The 23,025-nt window shown below is 44.6% G+C and overlaps 1 protein-coding gene across 1 annotated transcript in view; it reads right to left on the bottom strand.

Moving 5' to 3' along the window:
- Positions 1–23,025, bottom strand: part of LOC143930667 (alpha-2-macroglobulin-like protein 1) — a 210,419-nt gene that overhangs the window by 51,860 nt on the left and 135,534 nt on the right. The window contains exons 21-24 of the mRNA XM_077455170.1: positions 21,709–21,830; positions 15,237–15,288; positions 13,200–13,283; positions 10,578–10,754 (exon numbers count right to left, since the gene is read on the bottom strand). Coding sequence (XP_077311296.1) covers positions 10,578–10,754; positions 13,200–13,283; positions 15,237–15,288; positions 21,709–21,830 — 435 coding nt within the window. The remainder of the gene's footprint in view (positions 1–10,577; positions 10,755–13,199; positions 13,284–15,236; positions 15,289–21,708; positions 21,831–23,025) is intronic.

The following is a 23,025-nucleotide window of genomic DNA, read 5'->3' as shown; positions in this document are numbered from 1 at the left end:
TCCTTCCCAGCTGCCAGAAGAGTGACCCAATGGGCCGTGAAAGACAGGTAACGTCCCTGTCCATGCCTGCTGGACCATGAGTCAGTGGTAATATGCACCTTACCACTGATCGCCCTGTCCAGCGAGGCAAGGACATTGCCTTCCACATGCCGGTAGAGAGCCGGAATAGCCTTCTGTGAGAAAAAGTGGCGTTTGGGGACCTGCCACTGAGGAACCGCACATTGTACAAACTCACGGAAGGGGGCCGAGTCTACCAACTGAAAAGGCAGCAGTTGAAGTGCTAGCAATTTAGCCAAGCTAGCATTCAACCGCTGGGCATGTAGATGGCTGGGAGTGAACTTCTTTAGGCGGTCCAGCAGCTGGGGCAGGGACATTTGCCTGCTATAATCGGACGTGGGTGTACTGCTAGCAGAGTGCCCGGAAGCACTTGGCTGTGACACACCTAATTCTACACCTTCATTCCTCTCAGAGCAGGTTTCAGAGAGGACTGAAGGTCTAGTGGGTTTGGAGATCCCAGCTGATGAGGAGCAAGGAGAGGTCCGCTTTGTTCTTTGGTGTGGGTCTTTGAGGTACGCTTGCCAACGAGCTGCATGGCAGGTCCAAATATGTCTAGTCAAGCATGTGATGCCCAAGCGGCTGATGTTTTGGCCATGCAAGATACGCTTGAGACATATGTTGCAAATAGCAGCGGTGCGATCTGATGCACTCGTCTCAAAAAAGGCCCACACCAAAGAACTTTTAGAATAACGCGCAGAGGCAGCACGCTGCACAGGCGGAGCTCTGCGGGGTGATTCAGTCGGTGTGCTGCCCCTAAGCTGGCCCCCGGAGGGCATCCTGCCTCATTGGACACGTGCCTCCTCCTCCTTCTCCTCCTCTCTCCTACCAGGCACCCACATGGAGTCAGTGCCCTCATCATCCCCTCCCTCTTCATCGCTGGAGCAAACCTGGCAGTATGCTGCAGCTTGTGGAACATGACTGCCAGATTGCTGTCCTTCTTGAGCATCCCCTCTCTCTGCGCTCACGCTACTGCCTTCCTCTAGCTGAGTATCATCATCAGAGCCTACAAAACACTGGGCATCCTCCTGGAGCATGTACCCAACACTGTGCTCAAAGAGTTCAGGAGACTCCTCAGGAGGACCTGGTGGGTCTAGGGAAGGAGTCACTGATGATGACATTGAGAGGAGGGAAGACGATGCGTTGGCAGCTGCTTTGCTAGTACCCTGAGCCTGGGTGAGAGAGGGTGAGGAGGATGAAGAGGGCTTGGTCTACCAAGTCTTCGGCATGTTGCGGCTCAACATGTCCAGCTGCCGAAAAGAAGGACAAGCGTGTCCCATGACCACGTGCTGATGAGGACGATGCACCATGTCCACGACCAGCACTGTTGTCTCTAGACACAGAGCCTGCTTGCCATCTTTTATTGGCTCGCGCCTGTCTGCCTCTCCTTGCTGGCCTTCCAGAAATGGTAATGGCCTGAAGGGAGATGGGAAAACCAGCAATTGGGTAGTGTATATTGTGCTGGAAGCACACAACACCCACTAACTCCTGCAGATGGCAGATGGCTCAATTAGAGAAGAGCTATGTAGGTGGATATAACGGTGTATACGGAGGTCAGGGCACACAGACAGCACGCACAATCTCCTGCAGCTGACTGCAAGCTCTATTTAAAAAGAGCAAGATAGCTAGCTATATAGGTGGATATAACGGTGTATTCTGCGGTCAGGGCACGCAGACAGCACGCACAATCTCCTACAGCTGACTTCAAGCTCTATTTAAAAAGAGCAATATAGCGAGCTATATAGGTGGATATAACAGTGTATTCTGCGGTCAGGGCACGCAGACAGAACGCACAATCTCCTACAGCTGACTGCAAGGTCTATTTAAAAAGAGCAATATAGCTAGCTATATAGGTGGATATAGCGGTGTATTCTGCGGTCAGGGCACGCAGACAGCACGCACAATCTCCCACAGCTGACTTCAAGCTCTATTTAAAAAGAGCAATATAGCGAGCTATATAGGTGGATATAACAGTGTATTCTGCGGTCAGGGCACACAGACAGCACGCACAATCTCCTACAGCTGACTGCAAGCTCTATTTAAAAAGACCAATATAGCTAGCTATATAGGTGGATATAGCGGTATATTCTGCGGTCAGGGCACGCAGACAGCACGCACAATCTCCTACAGCTGACTGCAAGCTCTATTTAAAAAGACTAATATAGCTAGCTATATAGGTGGATATAACGGTGTATTCTGCGGTCAGGGCGCGCAGACAGCACGCACAATCTCCTACAACTGACTGCAAGCTCTATTTAAAAAGAGCAAGATAGCTAGCTATATATGTGGATATAATGGTGTATACTGCACTACAGAAGAGCAAGAACGCAAAATCGGCCGATAGCAAACGGTGTATACTGTGTTGAAGGTACACAGAACACCCACTAACTCCTACAGACGCCAACACACTACACAAGGCCGCCGCGCTGGCGGCCTTATATAGTGTGGGGCGTGTGCTACACAGCCTGAGCTATGATTGGCCACAGGCATCCTCACTGCCGGCGCTGTGATTGGCCAAGCATGCGGGGTCACAGTGCATGTTTGGCCAATCATGAGCCAGCAATGCACTGCGATGGCGCAGTGCATTGTGGGCCGCGAATGGCCCATAACGTTCGGTATTCGCCGAACGGGCGAACAGCTGATGTTCGAGTCGAACACGAAGCTCATCCCTAGTCACGAGTAAAGATGTGCTTGCTGAGCTCCACTGGAGCAATCCTTGCTGGGGCCAGCTATGCAGCCTGATCAATTTAAAGTGGCTTTTCAAGCCGAATTGAATGGTACCCGGGCTTCGTGGCAGAAGAAACAAGGTTTAACCCATAACGCTTCCCTTTTTAGAGAGCTGGACCCCAGGATCCAGAGCTTTGGTGTTTTCAGCCATGAAGTTTTTACTGGCAGGCCGCTTTATGAGTCCAGGAGTGTGGGTTCCCAGAGGGTCCCCAGTTCCTGAAGGTTTTGTAATGGAGCCCACCGTGAGGGTGGAAGATTGGGTCTGTTGGTTTTTACCACAAAAAACCCTGCGACGGGAAATATAAGTGGGGGTTTATAAGGAATTTTTTAATTTTCTTATGAAACGTCTTTAATCACTTCCGGACCAGTGCACGTCGGCAGAAAGGCACAGACAGGCAAATGGGCGTACATGTACGTCCCTTTAAATTTGCCGTACCATCGCGCACGAGCCAGCCAGCATCCTCTGGGACTGTGGCATCATAATGGGCGGGGACATCATCCGGCAATGTCCCTATATAAGTCGCTGCACGCCGCATGCCCGTCATTGTGGCCAGAGACGGCGACGAGGCAACAGCTCAAGAAGAGAAGACGAGAAGGAGAGAAGACAGCCACTGCTTGTAAAAGAGCTAGAAGAAGGCGCAGAGGCCCGGCAAGAAGAACCGAAGAGGGGGACAAGACCCCTGAACAGGGGGACAAGACCCCCGAAGTCGGAAGAAGAGGGCGGCCAAACAAAGAAGAAAGCCGGGCTCCTCCACTAGTGAAAGAGCTAGCAAAAGAGCAGAAGTCTGGCGAGAAGACCCCCGAAGATTGAAGAAGACCCCCGGAGCTGTGCAATAAACAATTTTTTTCACAGGTGAATGGGTAGGGGTACATTGTACCCCATACTCATTCACATAGGGTGGGGGGCCGGTATTCGGGGGCCCCCTTATTAAAGGGAGCTCCCGGATTCTGATAAGCCCCCTGCCCGCAAACCCCGACAACCAACGGCCAGGGTTGTCGGGAAGAGGCCCTTGTCCTCATCAACATGGGGACAAGATGCTTTGGGGTGGGGGGCTGCGCGGCCCCCCCTTCTCCAAAGCACCCCCCCATGTTGAGGGCACGTGGCCTGGTACGGCTCGGGGAGGGGGGGCGCTCGCTGGTCTCCACCCCCTTTCCTGACTGGCCGGGCTGTGTGCTCAGAGAAGGGCCTGATATGGACCTAGGGGTTTTTTCGGCGCAGGGCTTCCCCTCTAACTCCATACCAGGTGACGGGGCCAGCGACGCCTCCTTCGCTGGTCCCGGCTACCTGGAGCCACGCTCAAAATGAGCGGACTTTTCTCCATGCTGGAAAAGTCCGTTCATTTCAAAAGTATGGCGGACTAGCACACACACGGCCGTATTGTCCGCTGGACTGCGAGTCCAGCGGACATATTTTGGTGCAAAACGACTTCCTTAGTCCGTCGGACTTTTGGGTTAAAAAAATTCCGCTGGAGCCCACACACGGGCGGATTGTCCGGTGGACTTGAGCCCGCCGGACTTTTCCACTGGATTGCTTGATCGTGTGTACGCGGCATAAGAGTCACTACTGAGGGCTGTATAGAGCATGTACCTTGTCATGCTTTCCTCAAAGATCACGCTGTGTCACAGAAGGGCTTCCCTCCGGTCGAGCAGCTCTGACCTCCGGTAACATTTGGGGGGGGGATTTTCTTCCACGAAACACCCCCCCACCTGGACAAAGCTCTCCCCCTCTTCCTGGATAGGGGGAAGCAAGAAGCTCCTGGCTAGTCTACCTTTTTGCTGTGAAACGGCTGTTTGGGGATGATTTGGGTAATACAGTCAAAGAAATTCTAGTGGAAAACGTACCCCTTTGCCATTTAAGAAAAGGAGTAAACGGATTTAATTTTAACAAGCTTCTTCTCCTGTGCCAGGGGCATCAGCCTCCAGGCAGACACGATGGCCTCTGCCGGCAAGTTCAAGAGGTAAACCCCAGAGACAAAAGAAGTCTTGGGGGAGGAAACCTACAAAATACTAAAGCCTCCTTGTGAGGAGGCACCTCTGCTCGCTCGAGTAGGGGGAATACTTCTGTAGTTCTCAAGGGTCTGGCAGGAAGAGTGTCCAGACAGATGGGGGACTTCCTCAATAGCTCCAGGGTACAAACTGGAGTTCCAAGAGTTCCCGTCTCCTCATTTTCTCAGATCAAACGTTCCTAAGGATCTAGAGAAAAATAAGTCTTTCTTTTAAGCATTGGACCATCTTTTGGTAAAAAGTGATCATGGTGGTCCCCATGTAAGAGCAGGATTTGGGGTTTTGTTCAAACCTTTTTTCACGGTGCCAAAACAGAATGGACATTCTGGATCTCAAAAATTGAATTCGGCTCCTGAATATCCACTCTTTTTTTTTGCATGGAGTCAATCCATTCAGTTGTCTCCATCCTACAAGGAGAAGAACTTCTGGCATCAATTGACATCAAGGATGCATACCTCCATGTGCCTATTTCACCGCTCACCAGTAATATTTACTTTTCAAGGTAGAAAATCTTCATTTTCAGTCTATCTACTGCACCTTGAATGTTTACAAAGGTTCTGGCCCCTCCTCTAGAAAGATTAAGGCCCCAAGGTATAACAATTATAGTTTACCTAGACGATCTGCTCTTGATAGACCAGTTAGTAGCCTGCTTAGACCAAAGTATGGTCAACACATTCAACTACCTGTAATGCCTAGGTTGGATTATCAACCTAGAGAACTCTTCCTTAAAACCATGAAGAAGGCTCAAATACTTGGGTCTGATCATACATACACCTAGAAAATGGTATTCTTGCCTCAGGCAAAGATCAACGCCATAAAGGAACTGATTCAGGTGGTCGAAGCAAGATGAATTCTTCTATTCAGCTTTGCCTGAGGTTGTTTGGAAAGATGGTGGCTTAATTTGAGGCCATTCCTTATGCTCAGTTTCATTCCAGACTGCTGCAAAACAGTATCCTATCAGCTTGGAACAAAAGGGTTCAAGCTCTAGATTTCCCAATGTGTCTGACTCCAAAGGTGCACCGGAGCCTCAGTTTATGGTTAATAACCAAAAATCTGCAAAGGGGAAAATCCTTCCTACAGTTACCTGGGAAGTGGTAACAACATATGCCAACCAGTTCTGGAAGAGGCAACTGTCCAAGAGAAGTGGTCCAGATAAGAAATTACCTTGCCCATTAACATTCTAGAGATTTGGGCAGAGCACTTGGTCCTGAGGGCCTGAACGTTCAGTTTACGGAATTTTTCTGTCAGGAACCAATACAATGCCACAGCAATGGCCTATATCAATCACCAAGGGGGGACAAAAAGTTGTGCGGCCTAGAGAGAGGTGAATCATATCCTATCTTGGGCAGAAAAAAATGTACTTGAGTTGCCAGCAGTTGTTCCCGGGAGAATGGTTCCATCACCCTGATATCTTAATGTCAATATGTCAAAGATGGGGGATCCCAGACATAGCTCTGTTTGCGTACAGGTTCAGCAAAGAAATCAACATTTTTGTGTCAAGAACAAAGGATCCACTAGCATGCGGAACAGATGCCTTGCTGTTCCCATGGAATCAGTTCTCACTGATTTATGCATTCCCTCCTATTCTGCCTGCATCCACGACTTCTTTGCAGGATCATGCAGGAGAGGAAGTTGGTGATTCTTGTGGCCCCCAGCGTTGCCCACAAGATCTTGGTATACAGAGATTATAAGGATGGCGGTAGGGGTCCCATGGACCTTACCACCATGTCCAGACCTTCTCTCGCAAGGTCGTTATTCCATCCTACCTTACAAACACTAAATTAACCTGTTTGGCTATTGAGTCCCACATTCAGAAGAAACGTGGGCTGTCGTGCTCAGTGATATCTACCTTGGTTGATGCAAGGAAGCCGGCCTCCAGAATCACATATCAGAGAGTCTGGAAGGCATATGTCTTATATAAGTATAAGTCCTCTGATCTCATGTTGCCCAACTTTTGTTGCGTCTCTCCCTCCCCTCAGTTGGCATTGCTCTGGGACATCCCACGTAGTATTTATTATGGCTCTGTGTCCCATGATGTAGGGTTAAGAAAATAGGATTTTTATAACAGCTTACCTGTAAAATCCTTTTCTTTGAAGTACATCACGGTACACAGCGATCCCTCCCCTCTTTCTGGTATACGCGTGTATTGCTTTGCTACAAAAACGGAGATACTCTCAGTAGTGGAAGGGGTTGTATAGGGAGGCAACTTCCTGTTTAGGGTGTGCCAATGTCCATCACCTGAAGGTGGCCTATAACCCACATAGTAATTACTATGGCTCTGTGTCCCGTGATGAACTTCAAAGAAAAGGATTCTACAGGTAAGCTGTTATAAAAAGCCTATTTTTTTTGCCCAGGGAGCGGATATCCACCAAGAGACTTGCAAATAGTAGAACTCAGAAGTCTCAACACTATAGGAGCCTATAGCATACAGACCTGGTGCATAGACCTGTCAAACAGACTGGGTACCATACATTTCAATTTTATAAGATGAGGTGATTTTACATAATCCTGGTCATATTATCAAAATGTACATTGACAGATGGATCAGTTGCTTTTGGTGCTGGTAGCCATTGATGCTGAGATTAAGTTTTAGGGCTCAGGTGGGGGGGGGGGTCTTTACTTATTAGGATTAATGGAATTGAAGGTTATTGTTGGAACCCAACTGATTTAGGGGAGATACAGAGCACTTGACTGTCTGTATCAAACATAATGTACTGTTGTTTTCTTTAGTAATAGTTATTTTTTTTAACTACCTGCTTATTGGACAATTTTACCACCTGCCTGACCTGGCCAATTTTCAGCTTAGCACTGTCGCGCTTTGAATGACAATTGCGTGGTCATGCAACACTGTACAAAAATGAAATGTGCATAATTTTTTCATGAAAATAGAGCTTTCTTTTGGTGGTATTTAGTCAGCACTGTTTATTTTTTATATTTTGCTAAAAAATTTGAACATTTAGAAAAAATAAACGTTTTCATTGTTTGTTATAAAATATTGGAAACCAGTAATTTTTCTCCTTCACTGATATGCACTGATGATACTGCACTGATGGCCACTGATAAGCTACACAGATGGGCACTAATAGACTGTACTGATGGGCACTGATGAGGCAGCACTGGGGGGCACTGATAGACGGCAGTGATTAGGTGGCACTGACGGGCACTAATTGGCAGCACTGGTGGGCACACATTGGCAGCAGTCAGTAGGCAGTGGGCAGTGTTTGTCAGTGGGCAGTGTTTGGACCACACTGATAATCAGGACATTGATTGTCCTTTTAGAGAAGCCAGTTATCAGCTCTTTTCCTCTCCTCATGGCTATAGTGCAGTCGGCAGGTAGTAAATGTAACTGGTAGTTTGTTATGTTAAATCCGTTTAATTTGGGATAATAATTCATTGTGTGATGCTGTCCCAGTATATTGAAAGGTTCCAGGGGGTACAACAACGTCCATCAATAGTTACACTTTGATCCAGATGATCGTTGATCGGGTTGTAATTTCTGGTCTTTACTATTGAGCATGAGCAGTACTAGTTGCCTGGTTTGTCAGTGGTGTTCTGTTAGATGTTTCCCAAAAGTCCATTACTTTCATTTGGACGGTCTGGTCTTACCTAATTATTGTATTGTTTCACTGAAATTATACACTCACCGGCCACTTTATTAGGTACCCCTTGCTAGTACAAGTGTTGGACCCCTTTTGCCTTCAGAACTGCCCTAATTCTTCATGGCAAAGATTCAACAAGGTGTTGGAAACATTCCTCAGAGATTTTGGTCCATAGTGACATGATAGCATCACGCAGTTGCTGCATATTTTTCAGCTGCATATCCATGAATCTCCCGTTCCACCATATCCCAAAGGTGCTCTATTGGATTGAGATCTGGTGACTGTGGAGGCCATTGGAGTACAGTGCACTGTCATGTCCAAGAAACCAATTTGAGATGATCTGAGCATTGTGACATGGTGCATTATCCTGCTGGAAGGAGCCACCAGAAGATGGGTACACTATAGTCATAAACAGTGTTGGTCATCTTACGTTAAAAAAGTAATTAGTTAAGTTACAAATTACTTCTCCCAAAAAGTAATTACATTAGTAACTCAGTTACATTGGAAAAGTAATTAGTTACTCAAAGTAACTGTGACTTTTTATTAAAATATTCTATAGACGGGACTAGCGAAGTAAATGTCGCCGCCTTCATCGGCGAGATTGACACCTCGCGAGCCCCGTCGCTTGGTATAGATTTAAAGGGGAACCCCTATGCTGAAAATGACATGGGGGTCCCCCCAAGGTCCATAGCAGACCCTTATCCGAGCACACAGCCTGGCCAGTCAGTAAAGGGGGTGGGGACGAGCGAGCACCCCCCGCTCCTGAACCGTACCAGGCCGCGTGCCCTCAACATGGGGGGAGGTGGTTTGGGGAAGGGGGGCCCTGGACAAGGGCCTCTTCCTGACAACCCTGGCCATTGGTTGTCGGGGTCTGCGGGCGGGGGGCTTATCAGAATCTGGGAGCCCATTTTAATAAGGGGGCCCCCAGATTCCTGCCCCCTACCCATTCACCTGGGGAAAAAAGTGTTAATAAAAAACACAACACGGGTTTTTAAAGTACTTTATTAGACAGCTCCGGGGGTCTTCTTCCGATGTCGGGGGTCTTCTCGCCCGGCTCCTCCGCTATCTTCTGCTCTTTCACCACTAGCTCTTTTACTATCGGAGGAGCCCGGCTTTCTCCTTTGTCACCGCCGCCGTCCGGGGGTTTTCTTCTGACTTCGGGGGTCTTGTCAACATGGGGACAAGGTGCTTTGGGGTGGGGGGCCACAGGGCTCCCCCTTCCCCAAAGCACCCCCCCATGTTGAGGGCACGCGGCCTGGTACGGTTCAGTAGGGGGGGTCGCTCGCTTGTCCCCACCCCCTTTCCTGACTGGCCGGGCTGCATGCTCGGATAAGGGTCTGCTATGGACCTTGGGGGGACCCCCACAAGGTTTTTTTGGCGTAGGGGTTCCGCTTTAAATCCTTAACCAGGCGACTGGACTCGCGAGGTGTCAATATCGCCGATGGAGGCAGCAACATTCACTTCCATCGCTAGTCCCGTCTATAGAATATTAAAAAAAGTCACAGTTACTTTGCTGAGTAACTAATTACTTTTCCAATGTAGTAACCGAGTTACTAATGCAATTACTTTTTGGGAGAAGTAATTTGTAACTTAACTAATTACTGTTTTAAAGTAAGATGACCAACACTGTTGACGAGTGACTGGGTGGACTAAGGGACCTGAGGGATCGTGCTGGTATCGGACAAAGGAAGCATATACGGCAAACAGACTCTTCTTGAGTAAGGGGGTCCCATGACATGGGGAAAGCCTAAGAAAAGAAATCAAATGCACCCACTACATTTAATGATTAGTAATATATTACATTTTTTATTTTGAGTTTTAATACTGCTTTAATAACTGAAGGAAAGGAATCAGCCATAATTCTCTGCAGAAAAGGCTATAGACTGAACTTACATTCCTTACAGGCAGCATTGCTGGTGAGCATGGACTTATTGTCATCTACAGCCTAGTCATTTCATTGTGTTTGTACATTTCATACATTGATTATACATATTTTTTATTTGTTTTTCCCAATAGCTTCACCCACCCCATTTTGTTAATAAAGCTTCTAGATTACATTCAGTCTGGTTTATTACAGAATAGGAGAGTTTAGTTACATGTTGAGTTACACAAAGAGAAAGATCATAGCATTACATGCCCTACTGACAATGATTTTTTTTCTACTATCTGAATGGCTAATTATCTCTTACTCACCATGTTTCATGTAGTCATCTGCCAGCTTCTTGATGTCCTCTGTCATTTGATTTGTACTCTCCAGGTAATCCTTTACATAGATATTGAGAGCAAACTTGGCCATAGTCTGCTCCCCACAGCCAGATGGGAGGGATAGTAGCTGGTCAGTTCCCTGAAGTGCAGAACCTATTAGATCTCCTGAGAACATAGAAAATAAAGGAGTGTATATGATATATTTAGTGCCTTTGTTATTGATAGACAAAAGCAATAACTAAGCCCCTATCTGGAATATGGCTAAATGAAGCACTGGATTTGACCGATCAATGGATCCTGGTTTGAGGAGGTCAAACAAAATCAACATACTGCTGAGGCCACTCTCCAACACAAAACAGGGTGCACCTTAAACCAGATGACCCAAAGCTTGGAAGCCACGTGTACAAAAGCCAAAGAAAGTGCCAAATCAATGAATTGAATGGCCAGCGTGTTGCTGCTGTTTTACTCCTGGGCAATGCATCACTTTGTTTCATTTTTTAAACAAATTAATTGTGGCAGTTCTGTCATTTTGCATCCTCCCAAATCTAGGCAATATCTGAGCCTTGAAGAAGGGGCATACTTCTTGGCCCCCAAAACATGTTGGCTGTTTTGCATTGTCCTGATGAACAAACATCAATATTAAACCGTTTTTAGACTCTCAGTTCATGGGCCTGGAGCTTTTTTTGTTTTTTGTCCCTAAATCTGGGCAGAATTTTGGTTTAATAGTTTAGGAGGAAGGGGAACATACAGGATTGTTTTATACAAAAGGTACACATTTTTTTAATGAACGTAATCATTTTTAGTCTTGTATATTTAAAAAATAACCCAGGCTTGTTTTTGAGCCACTGCAGTTTAGTTATGTATGCAATTTTGTCCACAGTAATTATGGCATTCAGAATTTGTTTCACAAATCATTTATTGGATTTATTTTTAATTTTTGCAGAATACATAGGAGAACATAAGTTCAGCACAGAATAGTGCATGGAGGTGCAGTCATTAAAAGATTATTCCAGAACACAATACCAGTACAGAAAAGTTGAAAAGTGATTGGAGAAAAGCATAAAAAAACGGTGAATGCTTGTCTGGGATGGGCAGAAGCAGGGAGGTGGTGAGAGTCAAGGGGTGATCCCATGTGAACCAGTGGTCAAGGTGCAAAAGGGCAGAATAAATAGCATCAAACTGAGAGCAAAGTCTGGTCTATATTCATGTGAGCATTATAGGATATCCAGAGGTCCCAAACCTTCAAAAACATAGCATGGGATTCTTCAAGTAAAGAAGTTAGCTTCCCATGGACCATGGTCCCCCTGTCATTCAGAATTTGAAATGGAATCTTTGCAAGATGTTTTACCTGTCAGCAGGGCTTTTTATTCTCAGAAAATAGGTGCATGTACTCTCCACTTCTGAGTCACTCCTGGTTTCCTACCCCTTCCCACCTCCAAGCAACAATTGAGCCCCCAGTGATATAAGATCCCTCTCAACAGCAATAGACCACCCTAGCAACAATAGACCCCCTACGTTCCTGCCTAAAAAAATGCCTTGCCCGTCAGCCAAGCCTGCCACCTGAATCCTTGCAGAGCTTTTCCTTTAATCCCTAAAGTAGTAAAAGTACTCCCTTCTGTCCTTATTTTAAAAACAGCCTTTAGAGCCATAGAGCTAGAGGACTGTGGTCCATGGTAAAAATACCCATGCTCCATCTAGTGCTTGCAGTTGCAGATTCACTAGAATGAACATATTATGTTAACTATAATGACATAATAAAATTATAATGACAACTAGGCAAAAGATGGAACACAGTAAGTTAACTATTTAGCAAAAATGTTTTTATCTATAACTCAGTATTAGGCAGCTTTCAGACTTAGGAGTTTTTCAAGCGGTTCTGCATTAAAAAGAAAAAAAAAGTGTTCACACTGGGGCGGTGTGCCTCCATTGCGGTATAAAAAAATCCTACTTACAGCATTTTTGGAGCATGTTTGGGAGTTAAAACAAAATAAATAAATCACCCCAAAAAATGCTCCTCTCCTTTGAAATGAACAGGAACCACATCAAAAAATGCCCCAGCTGAGTGTTTATGGTGCAGTTTTTGAGTCACATGTCCTTTAAAAAACGCAAAAAAACACTTCATTAATGCATAAGCATTTTAATGGCAGTTTTGGAGCAAACCAGTTTGAAAGTGCTCTTGGTACTACTTAGCGAGCAATGTACTACTATTGGTACATTTACCCTACAATGGGAAACACTGCAGTAATTTCAGAGCAATATGCTAAATTCAATAACCATGATAGCCAATCAGAATTTTTCTTTCTGTGCCCAAAAACCGAAAAAAATGATTTCTGGTGCTTTTTTCACTGCTTTACTAAATAGAAAAGAATGTCTTCAAAGTTTTCATACTTTTTATAGTAGGCACTGTAACTGTAAAAAAATTTAGTTCATTGTTTTAAGATCATGTAGAAGTGGTAGTAGAGTGATTCCTTCAAAATATCCTCGATATGAAATTCATACATATACTATGGAACAATCTGAATGCCATCAGTGAGAAGCGTATGAAATATGGCAGTTTGATCGACTTGTCACATTAGTTTATACATACATTACTCTAAGAATTTGCCTTACCTAAAACTGAAAAGACAGCCGTTACAGAGTTAGGCACTGCTCCAGGAGGTGCTGTGATGAATATGGTCTCAGAAGAAAGATTAGCTGTGTACACAATGCAAAAACAATCATTAAGCCAATAATTCTTTTCATGAAGCTGACACCAGGCAGATGTAAAAGCAATCATTTGCAATAGTACCATAGTACCACTGGCAATAGTCACTGTATCTATCTGTGCCATAGCACCAAACTGACCTTCTAAAATTGCCAGCATCCTGATAATAGGAGAAAGAAAAGTTATTTTTATCCTTCATTACTGATCACAAGCTAGGTGTGCCTAGATTGGAAATCTTGCTGAAAAGCATTCCAAATCTTTCAGCAAGTAAAACAGTTACATAATTTGAAACACTCTCCACATGACACTACAGTATATATTCTACATTGCACCTACATTTTGCTTAATTCATACATTTCAGGGTGCAGAGTAGGGCATCTGTGGTATGCTATGGAGTGCTCTCTGTATAATGCTGCAGAGAACTTTCCAAAATAAAAGGAAAGCACTGTCACATGATTTGCCGAATTTGTGTGACAGATTTCCTCTTCCTAGTACTTTTTTGCAGTTCATTAAAATAAATGAGGCTTTCATTTCTTCGAAGTCCTGAAGATGAAGTGCAAAATAAAATTATAAAGCACATTTAGGGGTCTACTGAGGCAAGTCAACAAAAGAGGGCAACTATAGGGTCATACTGCCGCAGGCCAACAAGATAAGGGGCGGCCTTTAGGGTCTTAGTGAGACAAACCAACAAGGTAAGTTAACCATTAGGGGTCTACTGAGGCAGGTCAACATAACAGGGCAACCATTAGGATCATACTAAGGCAAGCCAAAAAGACAGGTCAACCATTAGGGTCATACTAAGGCAAGCCAAAAAGACAGGTCAACCATTAGGGTCATACTAAGGCAAGCCAAAAAGACAGGTCAACCATTAGGGTCATACTAAGGCAAGCCAACAATATAGAGTAACCATTAAGGGTATATTGAGGCTGACCAACAAGATAGGGCAATCAGGGTCATACTGAGGCAAGCCAACAATATAGGGTAAGCATTAGGATCATACTAAAGCAAGCCAACAATATAGAGTAACCATTACGGGTATACTGAGGCTGACCAACAAGATAGGGCAGCCATTAGGATCATACTAAGGCAAGCCAACATTATATGGTAACCATTAGTGGTATACTGAGGCAGGCCAACAAGGTAAGTCAAGGATTAAAGGTACACTGAGTCCGACCAACAAGACAGGGCAATCATTAAGGTTAAACGGAGGCAAGCCAACAGGATAGAGCAACCAATAGGGGTATACAGAAGCAGGACAATAAGAGAGAGTAACCATTAAAGTTAAATTTAAGGTAAAACATTTTTTTTTTCATTTTGAATAAAGGGAGAGTTATAACGCCTGTCAGTATTTTTGCTATCTGTGTCCCATTAGTGAGATTTTCTTTTACTTCCTATCCCATAGCCAATCCAGGAATTGAAAGGAAATATCACCAAAGAGAGGGAATCCATGGCTGTCACCAGGATCACAAGAACTAATGTCCTTATTGGAAGATTTCATTTCTATTAATGTTCTGGGGACAATCCCAAAATGTGAGATTTTCTTTTACTTTCTTTCCCCTTTAGTTACACTTTAAGCATGGACAACCATTAAAAGTAGTAAGGTACACTAAAAGGAACCAAATGTAGTGCAATATCAATTGGATATACAATTAGCAACAGAGTTACACAAGAATAATCTAAATGCCTCCACCCACAATGCTGATTGGGTTCTTTTTGGTTTAGTAAAAGAGTAATGATCTGTGAAAAATGGTTTTAAAAAGCCAGCATTATATTCTGTAATCTGCAGAACACATAATTTTAGAGTCCGCTGTTTCCATGTATTTTCCATAAACAGTATTGTACTGAATATTGTCTCATTGTGGATCTGTTCAAGGTGCTGAACACTTTAGCACTTTATTACCAAGGCCACAGTATATCCCTATTATTAAAATGTAATACTGTACCTTCACCACATAGAATGGAATTGTGTGACTTCTCCACTGGCACACCCTCTGCCTGCACAATATGAATAAACATCATTAAGTTAATAAAATATGTATACAGTTTAATCCCTACACGCCCACTACTTGAGATCGTTTTTTCTTTAAATAATTTCTTACTATGTTTTTCTGAATCCTGTAATGTCATCTGTGATCTCCAAAACCTCTCCTTTTCCCTACTTCTGCAAGTGAGGATGCCTTTGTCCCTACATACAGTGAGTCAATGGAGAATGAACATAGCAACCCTCCAACACAAAGTCCTTTTTAGACTTTTTTTTTTCCTCTACTGTTTTTCCGAAGTTTAAGCTTTCAGTAGAATGTATCAATTTACATGGATATGAGACAGACCATTAAATGTGATACTAAGGGCCGGTTCACACAGCGAGGCGAGGCGACACGGCTCGCCTCGCCTCGCTCCCGCAAGTCGCCCCCGTTCTGTACTATGGAACCGTTCTGAGAGGAGCGACTCGAGTCGCTCCGACTCAGAAAAAAGGTTCCTGTACTACTTCGGGGCGACTTCGGGGGCGACTTGCATTGACTTCTATACAGAAGTCCTCTGCAAGTCGCCGCTGAGCTCCCCGCAGGTCGCGGCGAGGTAAGTCGGAGACGCCTCGCCGCGCATCGCTGTGTGAACCGGCCCTAAAGCTAAAAATTTTTTTTTACCTTAATACAAGGAATTTTTATTCCGTTTTATAAATCTCTGTCCTCTTCCTTTCCTGCATGAAGGGGAAGAGATGGGAGAAAAGGTCCAGCACTGTACATGGCTGCAGCTTTTCTCCCCCCTCGCTTCCCCAAAGGACTTGAACAGCAGCAGGAGGCATTGGCCCCTGCAGTTGTCAATCAAAGGCAGTGAGGAAGAAGAGGGGGGGTGGAGCCAAGTCTCGCTGTGTGTGTCTATGGAGTCCAGCTCCAAAGACACACAGCTTGGGACCGAGCAGACACCATGTTCCCCCTAGCAAGCGGAACACGAAAAAAAGAAGGAGCCAAGATAGCTGGCAGGCGACCAAAAAGGAGGAGGATCGGGCCTGCTCTGAGCAATACTATTGCACAGAGAAGATGAGCATAACATGTTTGTTATTTCAATTATAAAAAAAAAATAAAAAATAGACTTTAGTGATACTTTAATACTGGCAGGGGTGATTAAAATGATCAGCTTTTATTTATGTAAAGTCTTTACCCCAAAATAAGGTGACCAGATTTTTTAAATGAAATCCGGGGACATACTTTTTTTTTTATTTGTAATGGCAGCAATCAGCGACTCATAGCGGGACTGCGATATTGCGATGGACAAATCCGACACTAATGCCACATACACACGACCGGTTTTCTCATCAGAATAAACGCCAAAGGTTCCAATGGAGTTCCGCTGAAACTCTCTTGCCTACACACGATCACACCAAAGTCCAACTGTCTAGAACGCGGTGATGTATAACATGTACGACGGGACTAGAAAAAGGACGTTCGATAGCCAGTAGCCAATAGCCGCCATCTCGTACTTGCTTCAGAGCATGCATTGTTTTTGGTCCGTTGGAACAGCATACAGACGAGCGGTTTTCCCGATAGGAATTGGTTCAGTCGAAAATATTTAAAACATGGTTTCCATTTCTAGGTCTGTCCGAATTTTAGAAAAAAAAAAGTCAGATGAGACATACACACGATCGAAATATCCAATGAAAAGATTCGATCTGACTTTTTCTGTCGGACATTCCGCTCGTGTGTACGCGGCATTAGTGACACTTTGTGGGAACCAGTGACACTAATACAGTGATCAGTGCTAAAAATATGTACTGTCACTGTACTAATGACACTGGCATGGAAGGGGATAACATCTAGGGCAATCAATGAGTTAAATATGTGCCTAACAAGTGTTTTCTCACTGTGGGGGAGGTGATTTCCTAAGGGAAGACATAGATCCCTGTACTTGCTTTGCAGGAACACAGGATCAATGTCTTCCACGCTGACAGAATGGCGAACTGCCTTGTTTACATAGGCAGACCACTAGGCGAGTCCGCTGGATCCGCTGATTGGCTCTGACACCCAGAAATGCAGGATCACGTATATAAGTGATTCTGTGCAGTGCGACCACCCTGTAGTGGTAAATCATCTATCAGGCAAGGGTTAAGATCATCAGCATTACGATAACTCACAGGCAGCAGGCACTCTATCATGGCTCTGGCTGACTCTGTCACCATGTGTCACATAACATTAACAAATGAATGGGGTCGGCAACTACTGTACATGGAAAATGAGTTTCAATGTAGAAAAATTTAAAATAATGCATTTGGGTGGCAAAAATAGGAATGCAATCTATACACTGGGGGGAGAACCTCTGGGGGAATCTAGGATGGAAAAGGACCTGGGGGTCCTAGTAGATGATAGGCTCAGCAATGGCATTCAATACCAAGCTGCTGCTAACAAAGCAAACAGAATATTGGCATGCATTAAAAAGGGATCAACTCCAGAGATAAAACGATAATTCTCCAGCTCTTCAAGACTTTGGTCCGGCCTCACCTGGTGTATGCTATCCAGTTCTGGGCACCAGTCCTCGGGAAGGATTACTGGAAATGGAGCGAGTACAAAGAAGGGCAACAAAGCTAATAAAGGGTCTGGAGGATATTAGTTATGAGGAAAGGTTGCAAGCACTGAACTTATTTTCTCTGGAGAAGAGACGCTTGAGAGGGGATATGATTTCAATATACAAATACCATGATGGTGACCCCACAAAAGGGATAAAACTTTTTTGCAAAAGGGAGTTTAACAAGACTCGTGGCCACTCATTAAAATTAGAAGAAAAGAAGTTTAACCTTAAACTACGTAGAGGGTTCTTTACTGTAAGTGTGGCAAGGATGTGGAATTCTCTTCCACAGTCGGTGGTCTCAGCGGGGAGCATTTATAGTTTCAAGAAACTATTAAATAAGCACCTGAACGACCACAGCATACAGAGATATACAATGTAATACTGACATACAATCACACACATATGTTGGACTTGATGGACTTGTGTCTTTTTTCCACCTCACCTACTGTGTAACATGGCTGCTGGGTGCTGATTTTGTTAACTTATGACCAATAAGTGCCTGTGAGTTCTGATACCATCCATTATGCCAGAGAGACAGACACAGTGAAATGTAGTCTATTCACAGACACCCCCAAAGCACACCTGTGTTGAAGCCTTGAAGGCACTGACAGCCCCACAATTGGATCTGCTTCCCCTCTATTCCTGCTGCTGGACATTGTCAGCTGAGCTCAGCTGCCTCTCTCTGCCCATCGCCACCGCCACCTCACAGCCTCTCAGGTCTCACTCTCTGGGCCCCGGCTACTACTGGGTGGGGAGCAGAGGAAAATGACTGCCAGGGAAGGCAAGGAGATAAGCAGGCAGGCAGCTGGCCGGAATTTGAGCCAAGGCAGAATAACATGTGAGCGGAGCTGAATGGGCATGCATGTGCCGAAAACTGAAGAAATAGTCCATCCGCTCTGACCAGCACATCATCATCAGAAAGGGACACAGATAATGGAAAAATACACCCCCTAAGCTAGTAGGAGCAGGGCTGTGTAATTCAAAATTTGTTTTTTTTATTCTGCACTGTCTGTCTTTGAAAATTGCCCCAGCTCCTGCTGAAGTCAAATCCAGGGACAAACTTTGACGGGGACAGTGTCCTCAATCCGGGGACTGTCCCCTGAAATCAGGGACATCTGGTTACCCTACCCCAAAAGGCAAAAAACAGTTTGCTATAACTAATTATAAAGTGTGAGCTAGGGTTTTGCTATTGTACTGAAATCTGGTAATACATTTAAATAAACTTTTTTTGTTCATTTTGAACAGAGGAAGGCAGGATCATAATCCCTGCCAGTATATTTTTTGCCATCTGTGTCCCATCAGGGAGATTGCCCTTCATTTCCTGTTCCACAGCTAAAACAGTAAGTAAGAAGAAATCCCTACAAATTAGGGGAATCCCTTGTGTATCGCCGGCTCCTGAAGAGCATGTGCTGTGTTTTTAATGTTACACCTGAACTGCAGTTTGGTTTGGGTACAATTGTTATAAATTTGGACCACAGCATCAGTCTGACTGGACTACAGGATGTTCAGCCTGGCCACAAGGGGCACTATCTCTTCTGGCAGGCATGGAACCACAGTCTCGTTGGGTGCTTTAAGTTTACTCTCTCTCGGAGCCCGCCCAGTGGGAGTATCACTCTTGCTGTGCTTTCTGGGAGAGGGTACTTAAGATGCAGATGTCACGTGTTTCAGGGTTCTGGTCCAGAAGTACGTTTAGACTCCATGGTCCTGGTCCTCCTGACCAGCCCCCAGGAAGGCTATGACCTGGGGTGCGGATCCACCTGACTTGTTGTCTTGGGCTGGCTAGCCCGAGGCAAGGAAACTAAAGAAGGATTCCAAGGTGCTCCGGTGCCGTCTCCGGTAGTTGAAGAAGCCCAGTAACTTTGTAGCTATCCAGGAGAGGACTCTTCATAAGAAGGCCGCATGCGGTTGGCTTCTTAGCAAGAGCCTGGAGGGGCTGAAGTACCTAAGTGAATCCCGTCTCGTGGGTATCGCCAAGCTGGCTGAAAGATCCAGGCATCACACGAGTGTTCCACAAGTTTTAGTTTGCTGAAGTTCTACAACACCGTCTGTGGTAGAGACTTGTTCCCGAGTAAAGAACCTTGTTGGCTGCTAGGCCTTATGAGAAAGGGACTATCCAACCTGAGTGAACATCCATTTGTGAATGGCTATGCTCTGGATCTAGTCAAAGTAAGCAAGTCCTTCATTATTGACTTTGACACTAAGAGTACCTGAACTTCCTTCCTAACCCTCTGATCCTATTTTAAAGAGACTGTTTGTTGTCTAAGTTTTTTCAATAAAAATCCCTTCATGCGGATCTGTCATCAGTCTCTAGAGTTTCTGGGTATCTACCACGGGAAACCCCTAGACACAAATCGAGGAGAAGAAGGTAACGGTAAGCCCAATCAAACCAGCAGCTCCTTCGGTTGTTAGTGCTACACTTGGGACCCCCCTCCAGGTCACCAGAACTAGTGTCCGCATGGGAAGATTTCACTTATAATACTTTTCTGGGGACAACCCAAAACCTGGAATTTTCTTTTACTTTCAATGGTAAACAGGACAAATAGAGGGCGAATCTCCCTAACGAGGGTACAGACAGCAATAAAAAACAGACAGAGGTTCTAATCCCTCTCCACTCTATCCAAAACTATGAAAAAAAAAGTTTTATCTTTAGTTATATTTTAACATTCCCACCCCCCCCCCCCCCAACTGAGAATGCTGCTGTGCCTCCCATGCTCATTCCTCCACAGTGGTATCTCACTAATACAGGAATTGTGTTACTGGCCTGGATCACTGGATGAAAACAGAAGGAAAAAAGCCAAAGAAAAGAACATGAATGCAGTCACCACATCTAATGATTAGTAAACAGCAATATAATACATTTCTGGTTTTAGGTTTAATACCACTTTAAGAAAACATACCGTATTTATCAGCGTATAACACACACTTTTTCCCCCTGAAAATAGGGGGAAAATCGCAGGTGCATGATACGCCGATAGCGTATCTCAGAGGGGGAAGGAGGGGGGACAAGTGCCACTGGAAATCGTAGAGCAGAGCCGAATGCCGAGCCGAATCCCAAGCCGAGCGGAGATGACGGCTCGAGATTTCCAGCGTTCGGCTTGGCATTCGGCTGTGCTCGCGCTTGGCTTGGCATTCGGCTCTGCTTGGCGCTCGGCTCGGTTGCTCAGGAAAGGAGAGTAGAGGAGCTTCCTGCACAGTGCTGCATCTGTATTCACAGATTCAATTATGGTTTCAGGGCAGTAATCAGCTGTATTTGACAGAAGTGGGAGAGATTCCAGTGCTCTACAGCGGTGAGAGAATAGCATAACATCCCTGGCTAGTTTGGGATCACTGGCATCTCCTGCTAACTGGCTAATTCTTGCTGGATGGTGGAGCAGCTGAGAGGCAAGTGACACCTAAATGCTTAAAACACATTGGGGTCAGTTAAGAGCACATGGCAGAAGTAAATGGAAGGTTACAGATGGGCACAGATCAGGCTGCATTGATGCTCACTGACCTTATTTTTCTTAAAAGTGGTTTATTTAAAAAAAATTTTTTTTACAAAACTTGCCTCTTAAATTGGGCTGCGTGTTATACGCCGGCGCATGTTATACGCCAATAAATACGGTATTTAAAAAAAAAACCATTGCAGTCACTTTAAATTACAAATAAAATTACTTTCCTTTTTTTTTTTTTTTTTTTTAATACATCATCTGTATTAACATAGATTTCTTCCATATGAAGGGGCAGGAAGCTGATACTAGAATAGTCTAAAATATATCAGCATTATAATCTGTGGAGATGAAACAGATGCTACACATGCCTATGACAGGAACGACTTTCATTTTAAACTTTTTTTTGGTGTATATCACCAAGAGTCACCTTAATCATCACAGTCTTCATGACAATATCAGAAGCTCTGGTGTCTGGGACGATTGGCTGCTCTCCTTCACACCCTTCTTCTGAATGAATGGCTTGTATACTGGTCATAAATTCTGCAGAGCCTGGATAGAACAATTATATTGTGTTAAAGTCAATCCAGATCCAATCCTCTCCTTCAGCCATGAAAAGTCGGTGTGCCTCAAGGCAGACATATTTACAGTACTTTCTATGGTTATAGCTTATATACCCTAGGTTTTAAAGTTCAACTCCAACAGCTAAATACATAGTTAATATACACCTATGTGACCTGGCTTATCTGTCAAAAGATTTGTAATTCTGTGTAGCTATTTTTATGATTCAGGCTGTTTTTTTTTTTGTTAAAATAAAAAAAGAGGTTATACTTACCTGCCCTGTGCAATAATATTGTACAGAGCAGTTCCTTACCTTCTCTTTGGCAATCCCCCACTGGTGCTCTCGGCTCTTCCCTCCTCTTGGTGCCTCCTTAGCAAACTGGGTGCTAAGGAAGGAAGCACCTGTGCACATGCGCTCCCACGTTGGGCTGTGTGTCTCCATAGACACATATTGCACTGGTAAGTCATGACCCCTCCACCACTTCCCACAGGAGTTTGATTGACAGCTCCTACTGTTCTCAGTATCTCCTGTTAGACCAGAAAATGAGGGGAGTGGTGCTGGATTGACATGCCCAGAACAGAAAGTTAGTTTAGTTTTGTTTCAGATAGTTTTGTTTGGGTTATTCATTTTCTAATGAATTACAATTTTTTGATTCAAATTCGGATCAGTTGACAACAATGATCAACCAATCCAAATTCTATGTGAAGAATAGCTGGTTATTAAGGAGCGGGCCCGGGATGACAGCTGCCACGTCCTTAACAGCCAATGATTCATCGATTCCGAAAACAAATTTGTCCAATATTAAGTCAACTGACCACTTAGTTTATGAAATTCCGGAATTTGTTTAGTGTTTTTAGCAGTGTTTATTCAAAATAGCATTATTAAAAAAGTATAAAAATAAAATTAAAACATTTACAAAAAAAAAGAAGAAGAAGAAAACAGCGTGGGGGTTTACATCCAGTAAGGGATTAAAAAAAATGGCATGAGGACCCTACTGCCCCAAAGCATCCCTCTCCCATCTTGAGGGCATGTGGCCTAGTATGGTTCGGGGGGTGGTGCTTCTCCCTCGTCCACCCCCTTCCTGGCCTGCCGGGCTGCATGCTCCGATAAGGGTCTAGTATGAATTTTTGGGGGGTCTCACGCTATTAAAAAAAAAAAATTGTGACATGGGCTTCTTTATTTTTC

Source organism: Lithobates pipiens, unplaced genomic scaffold (genome assembly GCF_037356315.1).
Source record: "Lithobates pipiens isolate NorthernLeopardFrog02 unplaced genomic scaffold, aLitPip1_a1.2 Scaffold_25, whole genome shotgun sequence".
Lineage (NCBI taxonomy): Eukaryota > Metazoa > Chordata > Amphibia > Anura > Ranidae > Lithobates > Lithobates pipiens.
The sequence above is the reverse complement of the archived record's forward strand: the minus strand, read 5'-3'. Positions and strand labels throughout refer to the sequence as shown.